Consider the following 17970-nt stretch of genomic DNA (forward strand, 5'->3'; position numbering starts at 1 on the left):
AACCCGTGTCCCCTGCATTGGCAGGTGGACTCTCAACCACTGCGCCACCAGGGAAGCCCCCATTCCCTTTCTTATCAGTTTAGAGCAATGGTCATCACTTTAGTGATACTCTTGCCCGAACTATAAACTTCCTTTTACCTGTCACTTGTCATGCCCAGCCCAGGCAAAATCAGCCATCTGCTTTCTTGGTGCCTGAACCCCGACATCTGATTGGTGCTGGAGAAAAGTCTCACGATAGGCTGTGTCCCACACAGAAACCCTATTCCTCCTCTTCTCGCTGAGTATGTTAAAACTCTACTCAGATTTCCCACTTTTCCCCACCTAACCCCAACTCTTGGTGGATGACCTCTTTTGTTATTTCACAAACCGAATGGAAGCCACCTGACAGAAGTTCCTCAGCTCTTCTCTCCCAGTCTAACAAACATACCTGTACCTGGATCAGTTGCTTCTTCCTTCCCTCCTATTGTAACAGGAAGCATTTGGTTCTTAAATCTAATCACCCACTTGAACACTGTATTTTGGCTTCTATATCCTCTGCCTTCTCAAGGACCTTACGTTATTATTATTACTATCCTTTCTCTTCTGTATCCTCAATCTCTCCCTCTCAACTGGGTCTTTCCAATTGGTATTTACATGTCACCTGTCTTTAATGTCACTAATGCCCTCCTTAAAGCCATCTCCTCTAGCTTGCTTCACACATAGGAGCTGCCTTTGCTGTCTGTTTCACCTCCAAATCACTTCTTAACATATTATGATTTGACTTCTATCTCCAGCACTCACCAAATTCAGTGGACAGTCTATCCTGACCTTTAAGTAGCACCTGACGCTGTGTACCGTATTCATTCCTCTTGTTTGCACCTGTGATGCCACAGTCTGCTCATTTTCCTCCTAGTTCTGCGGTTCTTTTCTTGTGTCATCTTTGCCTGTGAATTTAGAGTTCTCCACCCCTAATCCCAGGGGCCAGTGATAGTGTTGGCAGCTCTCTAGTTTCACGTGACCACTTCCAAATTGTTTTCATGCAAAACTCCATCCCTGTTTGAGTTTGGTTCTGGACAATTATAATATCTTCTATCCATTTTCAGTGATACCCTCTACTGATTTCTAGTTACTTTCGCTCCTCCATTGAGGACCTTGTCGTTGGATTGCTTTTACTTCGTTCGCCTATGCTCTCATTCTTCTCTTTTGGTAACCTTATTAATGCCTCCTAAGCTCCACATTCTTTGACCTCTTCAGTTCCAACAACCTTCATCCCTTCCTTCCTTTAGTAAATTACACTGTGGACAAAGACCTTTGGTTTATCATCCGGGTGGACTCCCACCTCTAACGCTGTAAACTCAAATGGATGTCTTCCATCCCCGCTTATGATCCTTCTTGCTTGGCCATTGTTCCTTATTATCCATTTTTTGACATTGCGTATTCATGTTCTATTGCTGTCGGAACAAAATACCGCTAACTTAGTGGCTTAAAACAACACAAATGTATTGTCTTATAGTTCTGGGGCCCAAAGTCTCACTGGGCTAGTCAAGGTGCCAGCAGGGCTGGATTCTTCTGGAGGCTCTAAGAGAGAATCTGTTTCCTTCCTTGTTCAGCTTCTACAGGCTTCCTGCCTTCTTGGACTCGTGGCCCCTTCCTTACTTCACTCTACCCTCTTGCTTAGCATTTCTCCTACTACTGACTCTGATCCCCCTGGCTCCCTCTGATAAGGACCCTTATGGTGACATTGGGCCCGCTTGGGTAATCCAGGATAGTTTGCTCATCTCAATATCCTTCATGTCTGCAGAGTCATTTTTGCCACGTGAGGACACATATTCACAGGTCCCTGGGGTTAGAACGTGCACCTGCTTGGAAGCCGGAGCATTTTTCTGCCCTCCTACACCTGGTCAAGACTTCACTGTCTCAACCACTGTCTTACCTCCTAGTTGCTCTCCTCCATGTTTGCGCTTCTAAAACTTATTCTACCCACAGTAGCCACATCAGATCACCTCCGTTCCATCCTTCAAACCCTCGAATGCCTTTCCTTTACGCTTAGATGGGAAGTTAACAGTAAAACCAAACTTCCTCCTCTGGCTATAAAATACCCTCCATAATCTGACCTCTGTCTCATCTCTGATATCACGGCAGGCAGATCTCCTTCACCCTCTTCTTGCCGCAGTGGTAATTATGTTTGGTCCTTGAAACACTCTGAGCTTGTATTCACGCCAGGACCTTTGCATGTGTTCTTTCTGCCTGGAACCTCTGTCCCCAGATTATCACGTGACTTTTTCCTTCCTGTCACTGAGGACTGAGCTCAGATGTTGCCTTTTCACAGAGACTTTCCCCGCCCAGCCAATCTGAGCCCGCTGGTGCTTCCTGTCACTGTGGCACATCACCCTGTGTGATATGTCTTCTGAGTACTTAACCACTGTCTGATTTCTTGTTTATGTTTGTCTTCTTTCTGAATCTAAGCTCCATGAGGGCAGGTGGTTTTGTGTGATTCCTTCCTTGCTGTGCTCCAAGTGCCTAGAACCATGCCTGGAACTTTAATAGGTACTTAGATATTGAATGAATGTTGAATGCGACTCTTCCCTCTTGTACTATTTGCATACTACCTGTGTGGTTCTGGTTTGCCCCCTCACTTCCCTGTCAACATCTGACCAAACATTTTCCATTTCCTTGTACTTAAAGGGCTGTGATTATAGTGAAACTCCTGTTCTACACTTCACCTGATGTGTTACAACATTTTTTTGTCTACCTGCTCCCTCACTGTAAGCTCCTGAGAAGTTTTATTAACTGTTAGGTTTCTAAAACCGATCACAGTACCTGCTTGTGTTGTATGTTATTATATCCAATGCCTAATAAGGTTTCTTTTATTAACTATCATTTTTAGCCTCATTACAGCTATGTGACGCTTTCTGTGTGTATGAGTATTTTCCTCATTTTATAAATGTAGAAACTGAAGCTCAAGGTTATTAAGAGACTTTTTCCCCCCCAAAGTCTCCTGTCTAGTATATAACAGAGGCGGGACATTGCACTGAGGCTTTATGTTACCCCTTTCCTCAAAGCTTCTTGCCACTTTCCCTCCAGAAATCAATCCTGCCTCACCTCACAAATAAATATCAGGTTTGAACTGTCTCAACTTTACCCTCATTCTCAGACACTTGTTTGTATCTGTGCTCACTTTTAGTTCATTCCTTCTAGCCTGAGATCAGGAGACATGCCTTTGCCTGTTGGAGAACCAACCTGCTTTTACAAAGTTTTATTTTGATTTTTCAAACATATAGAAAGGTGCAGTAGTAAAATTCATACTCATATAACCATTATCTATAACTAATAATGGTTAACATTTTGCCACACATTTTAGCTGGAATTAGAGATTTCATGATGTTTTGTAAGTAACTACCTCTGTTTATATCTCTTAAAGATTTTACTACCAAACATTTTGCTCTAAAACATAATACAATGATCATATTTAACAAAATGAGCAGTAATTCCGTAATACTATCTAATAGTCAGTTATAGTCACGTTTTTCCAGTTAGCTCCCCCAAATGTCTCTTATAGTTGATTTGTTCAAAACAGGATCCAGTCAGTGATGGTATTTGAATACTGTGTCTCTCCTGAATCTAGGTAGAACACTTTTCTCCTTTTTTTGGGCTGCACTGCACTGCTTGTGGAATTCTAGTTCCCCGACCAGGAATCTAATCTGGGCCCTTGGCATTGAGAGCATGGAGTCCTAACCACTGGACTTCCAGGGAATTCCAAAGTTTTATCCTCTTTTTTTTTTTTTTGCGGTACGCGGGCCTCTCACTGTTGTGGCCTCTCCCGTTGCGGAGCAACAGGCTCTGGACGCGCAGGCTCAGTGGCCATGGCTCACGGGCCCAGCCGCTCCGCGGCATGTGGGATCCTCCCACACCGGGGCACGAACCCGTGTCCCCTGCATCGGCAGGCGGACTCTCAACCACTGCGCCACCAGGGAAGCCCTATCCTCTTTTTAAATGACATTGACCTGTGAAACAATAGTACCGATAGTCCTATAGAATGCTTCACTTTCTGGACGATTTTTATTTCTTCCTTATGGTGTCATTTAACTTGTTATTCCATGCCTTGTATTTCTTTTTTTTTTTTTGCGGTACGCGGGCCTCTCACTGTTGTGGCCTCTCCTTGCGGAGCACAGGCTCCGGACGCGCAGGCTCAGCGGCCATGGCTCACGGGCCCAGCTGCTCCGCGGCACATGGGATCTTCCCGGACCGGGGCACGAACCCGCATCCCCTGAATCGGCAGGCGGACTCTCAACCGCTGCGCCACCAGGGAAGCCCCTCCAAATTGTTCTTAATCCCACTCATTATTTCTTGCTAGATGATCTTGTCCACGCCCATGACTTCTGCTACATACGCTAGTGTCACAAAAGTACTCCTCAAACTGAATTTTCTCCTCGTATTCCCTGGATGGGCATGAAACAGGACCAAATGAGATTTCTCTGCCCCTTCTCTGTCCCCTTCCCCCCATATCTTTGCCTATTCTGGTTTGCCTTGTCTCAGTGAAGGGTACTTCTTGGTCAGTTAGCTTCTTCCTGCTGCTTCTACACCTCACACCCCAAGCCTGGGAGACCCCAGTCTTCTCTGGGCACACTGTGATGGTTCTTGCCTCAACTTAGCGTCCTTTCTGGTTGGAATGCCTTCCTCCTTGCTTTTAAGCCCTTGCTAAACTGTTAAAGCTGGGAGGAAGCATCACCTCTATGAAGCTTTTCCACAAAGGAGGCAATGACCCATTCGCTCAGTTTTGTATCTGCTCTACACTCTATACCATGCTGTCAAGGCATGCAGAATGTATATTGAATATACTTTTTTTGCTTTGCCTCCATCCTTTAAACACTCTGGAAGCAGGAGTTGTAACTTTGATATTTATTTCTGGCTTTTTTCAGTCATTGAGTAGGCATTTAGTAAATATTTATATTCATGGCCTGCTTGCTTTTATTATAATAGCCAGCGTTAGTTTTCGAGGTAAAATGTCCTTGGGGTTGGTGATGAGGGGAAATCCTTGTGTATCAACCATCTTCTCTTCCTCTACTGAGGAATTTGATACTTTGTCCATTTTATAGTCTCTGATAGAAGATACTAGATACTAAATGGTTTCTGCTCATCTCTAACTCCTTTTTTTTTTTTTCCTTAGGTGGATGAATGCTTAGTTAAGACAAAGTAAATAGTGGCAAAATTTAGCCTGTGTTTCAATGAAATACGAAAAAAAGGCAAAACGTGTTCTCCCTTAAAGGTTTTAATTTGTAAATAGGATGTTTTTAGATTATGGAAAATACGTCATTAATTTAAGCTCATTTGATTACAAATCCTTCTTTCTTTCCTTCCTTCCTTCCTCCCGTGCCCCCCCCCCACTCCTCCCTTCCTTCCCTCTCTTCTTTCTTTCAATTTGCCTGCAGTTAAAGAGATTATGCACGTCTGTACTGGTCTCTGGGAAGCATGCATCTAACTCATTCCTCTCCTTTTCCTTCTTACTATGGAGACCTAATTACATTAACATCATTTCACATTTGTGCTAATGCTGTTAGGTAGCAGATCTTTGACCCAAGCCACTTTTTTAAAGCCACAACACATGTTTCCTCAATGGTGATTTTTCTGGGTTGAAAAATCTTGAGCTGAAAAGTCGCTTCCATTCTTGGAAATCAGAGTCACAAATGCTGTCTTTCTGTTACGGTGTCATTATAGATTTTTGTAATTTCCCAGAATGTCCTATGCTTCTCATGAAACCCGCATACGTAAGAGAAGAAGGCAGATGAAATCTGGCATGTTCAAGGTGGAATGGCTGTAAATTGGTGCAGCCCCTATGGAAAACAGTATGGAGGTTCTTCGAAAAACTACAAATAGAACCACTATATGATTCAGTAATTCCACTATTAGGTATAGATCCAAAGAAAAGAAAAACACTAATTTGAAAAGATATATGCATCCCAGTATTCTTAATAACATTATTTACAATTGCCAAGATATGGAAGCAAACTAAGTGTCCGTCAACAGATGGATGGATAAAGATGTGGCACACACACACACACAGTGGAATACTACTCAGTCATAAAAAAGAATGAAGTTCTGCCATTTGCAACAACATGGATGGATCTAGAGTGTATTATGCTTAGTGAAATCAGTCAGACCTGAGAAAGACAGATACTGGATGTTAACACTTACATGTGGACTCTAAAAAATACAACAAATAAATATAACAAACCAGAAACCGACTCACAGATACAGAAATCAAACTGGTGTTATCAGTGGGGAGAGGGAAGGTAGGAGGGACGAGATAGGGGTAGGGGATTAAAGAGGTACTACTGTGTATAAAATAAGTAAGCTACAAGGTACAACACAGGGAATATAGCCAATATTTTATAAGTTTAAATAGAGTATAATCCATAAAGTTGTTGAATCACTGTTGCACACCTGAAACTAATATATTGTAAATCAACTAAACTTCAATTTAAAAAAAGAAGACAGACTGAGTCCAATATAAAGAAGAAGGTCAGAACTCAAAAAAAGAAACAAATGCCTATTTCTTTTCTTTTTTTAAATTACCTCAATACATTTATTTTTATTTATCTATTTATTTTTTACTTTGGCTGCATTGGGTCTTCATTGCTGTGCGTGGGCTTTTCTCTAGTTGCGGCGAGCGGGGGCTCCTCTTTGTTGCAGTGCATAGGCTTCTCATTGCGGTGGCTTCTCTCGTTGCAGAGAATGGGCTCTAGGCGTGTGGGCTTCAGTAGTCGTGGCACGCAGGCTCAGTAGTTGTGGCGCACGGGCTTCGTCGCTCCGTGGCATGTGGGATCGTCCCGGACCAGGGTTTGAACCCGTGTCCCCTGCATTGGCAGGCGGATTCTTAACCACTGTGCCACCAGGGAAGTCCCAAATGCCTATTTCTAATTAGGTTATCAGACCAAGGTGGTCGCAGTAGTAGTCTGAGAACTGTTTAGATTTCAGATATATTTGGAAAGTAGAGCTAACCGTCCGTGAAATTGTGCTGATTGTTCCTCTTCTCTGTGTTTTCTCATTCTTTAGTTCCGCTATTCGAGTTGGCTTGATAAGCTGTATATGGTGTTGGGGACTGTGGCCGCCATCATCCACGGAACCGGACTCCCCCTCATGATGCTGGTGTTTGGAGACATGACGGATAGCTTTGCAAATGCAGGATGGGCTTCGTCGCTCCGTGGCATGTGGGATCATCCCGGACCAGGGCTTGAACCCGTGTCCCCTGCATTGGCAGGCGGATTCTTAACCACTGTGCCACCAGGGAAGTCCCAAATGCCTATTTCTAATTAGGTTATCAGACCAAGGTGGTCGCAGTAGTAGTCTGAGAACTGTTTAGATTTCAGATATATTTGGAAAGTAGAGCTAACCGTCCGTGAAATTGTGCTGATTGTTCCTCTTCTCTGTGTTTTCTCATTCTTTAGTTCCGCTATTCGAGTTGGCTTGATAAGCTGTATATGGTGTTGGGGACTGTGGCCGCCATCATCCACGGAACCGGACTCCCCCTCATGATGCTGGTGTTTGGAGACATGACGGATAGCTTTGCAAATGCAGGAAGTTTAGGAAACCTAACGATTTCAGGATTAACTAATGGAAGTAAGTATTGTTTGCTGTGCTGATTTTGTTGGAATCTTTGCAGAAAAATCATTCACTCAGAATGAAGCCTGTGGAGCCCTTACTAAATATGCACTAGAGTGTTTAGTGCTGTGGAGGGGTCTGAGCTATAGTTCATATTTGTAATGAATCCCAGAAGATAATATTCACAAGCCTTAGAGTATACAGTGGAAATGCTGGTAGAGATATGTAGAAAAAGAGAGAGCTCTGTGAAGTCAGAAATATCCCAGGCAGTTTCAGGAAGAGGTATAGGAGCCTAATCTGGACTTTGAATGATAACTAGGAATCACTTGCGAGATTCTCTGACATATTAGACGTGGGTATAAGAGACAGGAGTTTAAGATGATTCAATAGTTTTTAGCTGGATAAACTGGATAAACTGGACGCAGTTACCATCAGTTGAGATGAGGAAGGTGGAGGGGAGAGTATTTTGGCAGTAAACACCAGAAATTTAATTTTGGACATTGCCACAGGTTAGGCTCTTTGTTTTTTTTCAAAGCCATTTATTTATTTGGTTGCACCAGGTCTTAGTTGTAGCTTGTGGACTCCTTAGTTGTGGCTTACAAGCTCCTTAGTTGTGGCATGTGAACTCTTAGTTGCGGCATGCATGTGGGATCTAGTTCCCTTACCAGGGATCGAACCCAGGCCCCCTGCCTTGGGAGCTTGGAGTGTTACCCACTGCGCCACTGGGGAAGTCCCAGGTTAGACTCCTTGGAAACATGAAAATGGAGAAATGGGGACAAGAGAAGTTGTGTGTGTGTGTGTGTGTGTGTGTGTGTGTTTTAGGATGAGAGAAATAACAGCTTGTTTGTATGCTAATGGAAATGATCCAAAAGAGAGGAGAAAGTGATGCTCTGCGAGAAAGGAAAGAAATTTGTTTGAGTGATATCCTTGAGAAAGGATGGAATCTTATGCTCAAGATGGAATACTTGCTTGAGGTAGGAGCACAAATAGTTCACCCACAATAACGGGTGGGAAGAGAGAGTATTTGAGTGTCAATGTCCAAAGGTGGGTAGACAAGGACGTGAGAATTTGTGGAACTTTTCTTCTGATAACTTCAACTTTTTCAGTCAAATAAAAAGTAAGACATTTGGCTGAAAAAGAAAGGAGATCAAAAACAAGTTTATGGGAATTCCCTGGCAGTCCAGTGGTTGAGACTCTGCGCTCTCACTGCTGAGGGCCTGGGTTTGATTCCTGGCTGGGGAACTAAAATTCCATAAGCCTTGTGGCATGGCCAAAAGAAAAAACAAGTTTCTTAGGAGAGTGAGAAAGTTAATGGACTAGGGTGTCACACACACACACTTTCACACTCTCGAACTTGATTGAGGAGGGACTGGTTGATAGCTGTGAGCTCCCAAGTCACCTTTGGTCAAGCATACCCAAAGACTTACAGCCTGTTGTGCAGTCAAGGGGTAGAAACCTTGATAAGGCCTGTTTGAGAACACACGGGAGAATAAAGTGATGTAGCTTTTGCATAAGTCTCTGATGAATGCTATGAATCCTTTCCCCCAGAATATATGCATGCCAATTGGGGGTATTTATGGATCCTCTGATACCTGTCTGTGGATCCGGGGAGCTCTTTTTTGTGATTCTGAAGAGCACATTGTTTACCCTGAGGCGGGACTGCTTCAGGTCTGTGAAGACAGGTAATGAATTGGGCCAGAAAATTTTATAGTATGTTTGAGCTCAGTAAAATTCTTACGCATTTATTATGCCCCTTCATGGCATTCAAAGGGACCTGGCAAGAGATGTTGTTCTACGTTTGGACTGGCACCTTTCTTTCATACCGTTCACCAAAGGGAAGCACGTGGTGCTCTCTGAGTTCGTTGGTTCCCAGGCATGCTATAATTTAGCAATACTCTTTGGAGTTGGTTCTCTCACTACTTTTCAGGGCTCTGTGGCAGCTCAGCTGACTTCATATGTACATCTGTGCCCATTCTTATCCTACCCACTTTTTATGAAATCCAGACACACACATTGATCTAACTGTGGGAGGTGTTCTACTCATTATGCTGTGTACCTGCATACATTCCATGGAGGGCCAGCTGCTGAACTCAGCTGTGTTTATCAGGAAATATTGGGCTATTAACACAACTGTTGAAAATTGGCCCAGTCTGGGAAGAGTAGACTATTACATGGCTGCCTGAAGCTAGCAGAGCTGAACTTGGATGGGCCACAGTAGACTCACTTGTGCTATGTGGATTGGTCTTCTTCAAAATTTATTTTCTATTTTTTAATTTAAATTTTTTTTTGCGGTATGCGGGCCTCTCACTGTTGTGGACTCTCCTGTTGCGGAGCACAGGCTCTGGACGCGCAGGCTCACAGGCCCAGCTGCTTCGCGGCATGTGGGATCTTCCCGGACCGGGGCATGAACCTGTGTCCCCTGCATCGGCAGGCGGACTCTCAACCACTGCACCACCAGGGAAACCCCTAAATTTTTTTTTATACAATGTTTCATGGTTGCTTTCTATTTCCAGTTATTACAAAATACTGGCTATATTCCCCGTGTTGTACAATACATCCCTGACCCTGTCTTACACCCAGTAGTTTGTATCTCCCACTCCTCCACCCCTATATTGCTCCCACACACACTGGTAACCACTAGTTAGTACTCTGTATCTGTGAGTCTGCTTCTCTTTTATTATATTTACTAGTTTGTTGTGTTTTTATTTATTTATTTATTCGATTTATTTTTGACTGCGTTGGGTCTTCGTTGCTGTGCGCGGGCTTTCTCTAGTTGTGGCTAGCGGGGGGCTACTCTTCATTGCAGTACGCGGGCTTCTCGTTGTGGTGGCTTCTCTTGTTGTGGAGCATGGGCACTAGGTGCTCAGGCTTCACTAGTTGCAGCATGCGGGCTCAGTAGTTGTGGCTCGCGGGCTCTAGAGCGCAGGCTCAGTAGTCATGGCGCACAGGCTTAGTCGCTCTGTGGCATGTGGGATCTTCCCAGACTAGGGCTCGAACCCGTGTCTCCTGCATCGGCAGGTGGATTCTTAACCACTGTGCCATCAGGGAAGCCCTGTTGTGTTTTTTAGGTTCCACATATAAGTGATAATATCATACAATATTTGTCTTTCTTTGTCTGACATTTCACTTATCGTAATGCCCTCCAAGTCCATGCATGTTGCTGCCAGTGCCAAAAGTTTGTTCTTTTCTGTGGCTGAGTAGTATTCTATTATATATATGTACCACATCTTCTTTATTTATCTGTCAGTGGGCACTTAGGTTGCTTCCATATCTTGGCAGTTGCAAATAATGCTGCTGTGAACGTTGGGGTGCATGTTTGACTAGTCTTTTTAAAAAAAAAAAAACAACCAAGTGCGTTAACATATACATACATTATATCTCCATCACCCAGATGTTAATTGGCCTTTACTCTCATAAGGAAATAATTGATCTCTTTAAGTAGAAGTACTGACGATTACTATGTCTTGGTGTTTGTTACCTGGTCCACCTTTAGACATGTGAGATGGGCAGTAACCTGTCTTAGTTACCCAACAGCATACATAAGTTCTCAGAACGGTCCAGCTGTGGGGACTAGCTCCTCCTAGGCCTCTGCATTAGCTCGTAAGCTGGTGGTTTGGACTGCATCTTCATAGATGTCCGGATCATAGGGTTTCCAACGGGGGTAGTAGTTGACGTTGCATTTCTTGCCAATCCTTCCCATTCAGCTCCCTCTTCCAATCTTGGGAAAATTTAGAGAACTATTTGGAAGTTTTGTCTCTGTCTGTGTCACCTTCTTGAGGGGCACTGTATTCAGTGGTTAAAGTGCAGGCTCTGGAGTTGGGCTGCCTGCGACTGAAACCCCACCTTTGCCCCACTTTTTAGTTAGGTTTGGGGAATGTTTTCATACTTTAATCTCTCAACTTCAAAAAAAGGTTGGATAACAATAGAACCTACTTCATAGAATGGTGGGGAAAATTCAGTGGATTCCTTATTTAAGGCTCATGGAAGAGAATTTAGTCATAAAAACGTACTCAATGTTAATTATTGTTATTATCAACAGGAAACTCATACTTCCATGTTCCTCACAAATGAACCTTCGTAACCTGCAGTGATGATATGGTTCCTTATCTCATTTCATCTTTATAGAGCTCTGTGATACTACCTCAGTTTTCATATTTGTTGAAAGGCATACTGCAAATCACTCAGTACGTGTTGTAGATGTGAATTACCCCTTTCAGCGGCATTTCCTTAGTAACTGTGGACAGCTAGGCAGGCCTATCACGGAAGGCAAAGGTCCTCAAACTTTGGCCCGTGGGCAATATCTGGCCTCTTGCCTCTTTTTATGCCACTTGTGAGCTCAGAATGCTTTTTACGTTTTTAAATCACTGGGAAAAATTAAAAGAAGAATATTTTTGTGTCACATAAAAATGATATGAAGTTGAAATTTCAGTACCTATACATAAAGTTTTAATGGAACACAGCCATGCCATTCATTTGAGTATTATCTGTGGCTACTTTCACAACACAGTGGTGCAGTAGAGTTGTTGTGACAGAGACCATATGGTCCACAAAGCCTAAAGTATTATCTGATCCTTTACAGGAAAGGATTGCCAATCTCTGAGGCAGGGTATTGAGTAGGGGGTTATTATCTTCGATCAGTCCACCAGTGAATATGTATTAAAGCATTCTGTGAGCCAGCCATAGTATGTGTCCTAAGTATTCATTCCCATCCCCTAAGAAATTTAGCATAATGGGCAGAATGGACAAGGGAGCCAACAAATGCAGTTGGATATGATTAGTGCTATGATACAGAGATACACAAACTACTTGGGAAGGAGAGGATGGGTGTCTGGCTCCGTCTAGGAATCATGGCAGGCTTCCAAGAGGAGGTGATAACCAAGTTTGGTCAGATGGTACCTCTCTCATGCACAAAATAGACATGTTCTATGTGACAAGTAAAACCATTTAAAAACAAATATTAAATTAAAAAATACAGTTAATACCCTTCTCTCACCACCATTCCTGATTGCCACTCCCCTGTATATCCTTCTGTGTCTTTTCAAGGCTCCATGCTATCTCTGTTGTAACTTTTACCCTAGAACACTCAGTATCTTGTCATAAATGTGTTTGTAGATTCAGACTTCCAAATGTCCTGAAAGCTGCCTAGGTGAGGGGAGTGGATAGCAAAGGTTTTGATGCTGGTCCTGGAGCCGAGGGCAAATGAGCTCTCTGATGCTTCTGGTGGGAGGGCCAGCCTACTGGGGCCTCAGACACTCTCAGACCTTTCTTCTTGCCGTTCCCTGGGTAGAACCTCATGACCTCTCTGTGGGGGTAGGCTAGGTACCAGAGCCTCCTTGTTGGACAGGAAGTATTCCTTGCTTCAGGAGACTTAGATTTGCTAAGGCTCCTGAAAGCCTCAGAGTTTTACACTAAACATAGGATTTAACTAGACAGTTTGAAAAACTTTTTGAGCAAGCAGATCCTTTTTTTTTTTTTTTTGCAGTACGCGGGCCTCTCACTGTGTGGCCTCTCCTGTTGCGGAGCACAGGCTCCGGACGCGCAGGCTCAGCGGCCATGGCTCACGGGCCCAGCCGCTCTGCGGCATGTGGGATCTTCCGGGACCAGGGCACGAACCCGTGTCCCCTGCATCGGCAGGCGGACTCTCAACCACTGCGCCACCAGGGAAGCCCCAGGCAGATCCTTTTATGCTGCTGTAATAGACCCCTCAAAGGCTTTCTCTTCTCCCAATGCCTTTCTCTGTTTATCAGACAGTGGCCTTCATTCTGTTCTTTTTGTTGTGGATCTGATTTCCTGACATCCTTCTCCCTTATATCTCTATCTTGTTAGGTTTTGCCTTTGCCTTAAAATCTCTGACGACTTGGGCCTTGCAAAGTCATCTGTGTGAACAGAACTTAACCACTGCTGAAATTCTGTAGTATTCTGTGAATTCTCATCTTCCTCATGAGACTATTCACTGCCTGCACATGAGCCTGGTTAAAGGTGCTTGTGATTTTAGACACGTTGTGTTAAAGGTGACAAGTTGCGTACAAGTGTAAATGATATCCAGGCAGTTTAAGAAATGAGACTGAATCTTGGCATAAAGAATTGGACTAGAGATTTGACAACATTTGAGTTGAAGGAATGGTAAATCTCCTGGGATAGGATATGGGGAAAAGTAAAAGGAATGGGGAGTTCTAAGCCTTGAGGAAGACTCAATTTTTAGCAGTAACTAAAGCCAATTTTTATTGAGCACTTAATACGTGCTGGGCACTGTTCTTAGTGCTTTACATATATTAACTCCTTTATTTCTTTCATGGACGTGAGGTTGATACTATTATTATCTATACGTTACAGATGAGGAAACCAGGGCCCAGAGGGTTGAGTATATTTAAGTTGCCTGAGGTCATAGAGTTAGTAATTAGTTAGTATTTGAACCCATGCAGACCAGTACCAAGTCCATGCACTGAAGGAGACAGAGGGACACCCAGAAAGGAAGACAGTGAGGATTATGTGTTAATCGAGAAATGAAAGTACGTGAAGGAGATCTGCCGTGTCTCATTGTGGGTAACACCCAGAAGTACTCTTCACATAAACTCTTCATTATTTATTGTCTCTAATGGTTCAGTCGATGGTACATCCACATGAATGGCTTCTCTCTTTCTCCATAACTATATCATGGTTGGTTTTGTTTAATCTCCTACCAGATTGTGGGCTGAGGAATGGAACAAATGAGATACTCAAATTCTAGTACAAGTTAATAATTCAGAGAAAAAGGGGAAATGTGGAAATATATTTATAACTTATATTTATCATTTACCATTTCTACTCTCACTTCTCTGAAACTCATATGAGGAACATGGAAATTTTGTAAAATGCCAGTTCTCAAAAATAATATCTGTATTTTGCTGCTTAAACTATGAGCATGTAAATCATATGCAGATCTTGAATGTGTGTTTCAAGACTTTGGTGTTGTAAACAGAAAACATTGCCATCTCTGTCCTCAAGGCTAGCATTATGAGTATTCTCCAGACTAGAATGTTAGTTAATACTTCAGTTCTAAGTACTTCATAAAAATTTCTGTGATGGATGTTTTCTTTTCATTTGCTCAAGGCTTTTCTCTGCTGCTAACCATTTCATGGGAAAAATTCTGAGAGATAAATTTCTGGAAAATTGAATACCAAATAATGACAGAATATTTAGAAGTATATTGTTTTGTGTGGCAGCTTATTTATTTCATTATTTTAAAAATTATTTATTTATTTCTTTGGCTGCACCAGGTCTTAGTTGTGGCACGTGGGATCTTTGTTGCTACGTGCGGGATCTTTAGTTGCCGCACGTGGGATCTTTAGTTGTGGTGTGCAGGATCTTTTAGTTGTGACATGCAGGCTCTTAGTTGCGGCATGCATGTGGAATTTAGTTCCCTGGCCAGGGATTGAACCTGGGCCCCCTGCATTGGGAGCGTGGAGTCTTAACCATCAGGGAAGTCCCAGTGTGGTAGTTTATTTTTAAGTTTGAGTTAAAACTTAAAATATGACTAGTTTTTCTGGAATAGTAGTAGTAGTGTAGTATGGTCAGATTTTTTTGTTTTTTTTGGTCAGTATTGGGGAAATGTTTCTTCGAGCCAAAAAGTAGATTAGTTAGAATGTAATCTCTACAATATATTATAAAAGTCAGCCAGAAAAAAATGAAGATAGACAACATGTGACCCATTATATAGGTGCTTAAGAAGTGGGATGAATAAGTGAAAGACAGAATCACAGAATTTTGTAGGTGAAAAAGAGCCTAGAAAATTATCTGGGCCAAACCCATAATATGATAGATGTGGAAACCAATGCTCAGGAAGTTGAGACAAAGTGACCAGAATGGAATTGCTTCTTAGTGGACAGAGCTGAGTTCCTGGGTCAGGAATCCTGCCTTTTATTCTGGTATTTTTCCCACTCTACTTGTGGTTTCAAACTCTGCCTAAAATTGAAGCAAACGCTAGTACTTTTCACTTGGTCTTTTCTCTCCCTAAGTGCCATCCTGTAGACTTACGTACTGGTATATCAGGCAGGTCAGCCCCAAGGCACAGCTCTTCAGGCCAGTGTGAAAGCAGCACACGTGAGGTGACTGTGGCTCTCAGAGTCACCTCTGTCACGTGCAGTCAGCTCAGCCACACTGTCAGGCAAGTGTCAGAGGGATTGATCTAGGCAGAAGGTCCAAATTCCTCTTGCTTGTGTTTTTTTTTTTTTTAATTGGGGTATAATTGCTTTACTATGTTGTGTTCGTTTCTGCTGTACAGTGCTGTGAATCAGCTCTATGTATACATACAGCCCCTCCCTCTTGCATCTCCCTCCCATCCCACCCACCTAGGTCGTCACAGAGCACGGAGCTGAATTTCCTGTGCTTTATAGCATGTTCCTGCTAGCTATCTATTTTACATATGATAGTGTATATATGTCAGTCCTAATCCTCTTGCTTGTGTTTGATGGAGTTTCCTGCACAAGACTGGGAAAACTGGAATCCTAGCATTCTTGAGCTAGAATGGACCTTGAAGACCATTGAAAGCAGTGGTTTACTAACGTCTTTAATCAGGGAGTCCCTGGGTGTAAATTACATCTGTCATGGATGCTTGCCAGGTAAAATAGCAAGGTTGCGGCATGCGGGATCTTTTAGTTGCAGCATGGAGACTTCTTAGTTGCGGCATGTGAACTCTTAGTTGCAGCATGCGTGAGGGATCTAGTTCCCCCACCAGGGATCGAACCTGGGCCCCTTGCATTGGGAGCGTGGAGTCTTACCCACTGGACCACCAGGGAAGTCCCTTACTTGGTTTTAGAAAAGGCTTTCCTTACCCCAGGTAGTAGGGTAGTGGTCTGTTTTCTCTCTGTTTAATTCTACAATATGTGAGACGCATATACAAAATAAGAGAATGGTTGGTTGGAATATTTTCGTAAATGGTCTGCATGTGTGGTAGCTCTGTGAAACCTTTGTACATCTTTGGGACAAGCTTGCGTACAGCAGGTAGAGCAGGGTGTGCACCGAGAGTACAAAGATAAATGTACCCTCCTGTTCTCTAGGAGGTCAAACCAATGGGAGTGGAAGGAGGAGATGGCTATAAACCATGGTATGTCTATTCTAGTGTTGATTTAGTAAATTGAATCGTGTCAGTTACTCTGGAATCCTGTCAGTCACCCTCTTTGGGGGTAAGCCACTTGGAAGGAGGTCATATTGAGCTCATTCATGGAGGAGAGGTCTTTTCCAGGAGTGACATCGTGGTGAAAGGGTAGAGAGAGGGGAACGAATAAGGCTTGGAGGAGGAAAGCTGTCATCACTTCTCTACTGCCTCTCATCTTAGTATGTGAAAAGTAGTTTTTAGTCTAAAAGGGCGGAGCTTAGTCTCATGAAATTTAAGCAAAATATTTTGTCGTGCCCATTTTCCTCTCTAGTCCCCAAGGGCAAAGAGTTCAGGAACACAACAGTCAAGCAGAGACTTGGGCACTGTTTTCTTTTATGCTGCAGCTTCCCCGACCCCGACCCCGAGATGGTGACTGTGCAGTGCCCTGGCTACTGTGATGAGGTGAAAGGTGTGGGGTTAAAAGTCATCTGGAAAGTCATTGTGTGACTTATTGTGGTAAGATTACAAAGGGACCAGTAGGACATGTGATGGATCCTGGACTTTATCCTTCATGCAGTGGACTGTCATTGAAGGTTATTAACAGAAGCAACATAATTATATTCTTGTTCCCAAAGATAAAATCTGGTGGCAATATAAAGATCTGATTGGAGTAGAAAGACCAGTTAGGAGGCTCTTGTTAGAGCAGAGGTAAGAGATGACGGAGACCTGAACCAGAGCACTAGCCGTGAGGACGCACAGCATTTTAGTGGCTTTAGGACAGATGCAGGAGTCACTGAAGCTGCAGAAGTGGTCGAGGTCATCCTGGGAGTGAGCATAAAATTCTGGGAAACACCAGCATGGAGAGAGGAGGGAGAGCATGAGGAACCGGTGAATGAGACCGAGAGAGGGATCAGAGTGGCGGGAGAACCAGGAGAATGAGGTTCTGGTATGTGGGCCTCTCATTGCTGTGGCCTCTCCCGTTGCGGAGCACAGGCTCCGGACACGCAGTCTCAGCTACTCCGCGGCATGTGGGATCCTCCCGGACTGGGGCACGAACCCGCGTCCCCTGCATCGGCAGGCGGACTCTCAACCACTGCGCCACCAGGGAAGCCCCAACCAAGTATTTTATTAAAATAAAAGCTACACTGAAATGTTTGCCTTTTCTTGTTGGGGGAGTGGGGATAAATTAGGAGGTTGGGATTAACATACACGCACTACTATATATAAAATAGATAACCAACAAGGACCTACTGTATAGCACAGGGAACTCTTTTCAATATTCTGTAATAACCAATACAGGGAAATTAATCTAAAAAAAG

General features: G+C 43.4%; 1 protein-coding gene across 1 annotated transcript in view; it reads left to right on the plus strand.

Annotated features, from left to right (window-relative positions):
- ABCB1 (ATP binding cassette subfamily B member 1) overlaps positions 1-17970 on the plus strand; it is a 106213-nt gene that overhangs the window by 9313 nt on the left and 78930 nt on the right. Inside the window, exon 4 of the mRNA XM_024738489.1 lies at positions 7425-7596. Within this exon, the coding sequence (XP_024594257.1) occupies positions 7425-7596 (172 nt within the window). The remainder of the gene's footprint in view (positions 1-7424; positions 7597-17970) is intronic.

Source organism: Neophocaena asiaeorientalis, unplaced genomic scaffold (genome assembly GCF_003031525.2).
Source record: "Neophocaena asiaeorientalis asiaeorientalis breed wild unplaced genomic scaffold, Neophocaena_asiaeorientalis_V1.1 scaffold89, whole genome shotgun sequence".
In the NCBI taxonomy this organism is placed as follows: domain Eukaryota; kingdom Metazoa; phylum Chordata; class Mammalia; order Artiodactyla; family Phocoenidae; genus Neophocaena; species Neophocaena asiaeorientalis.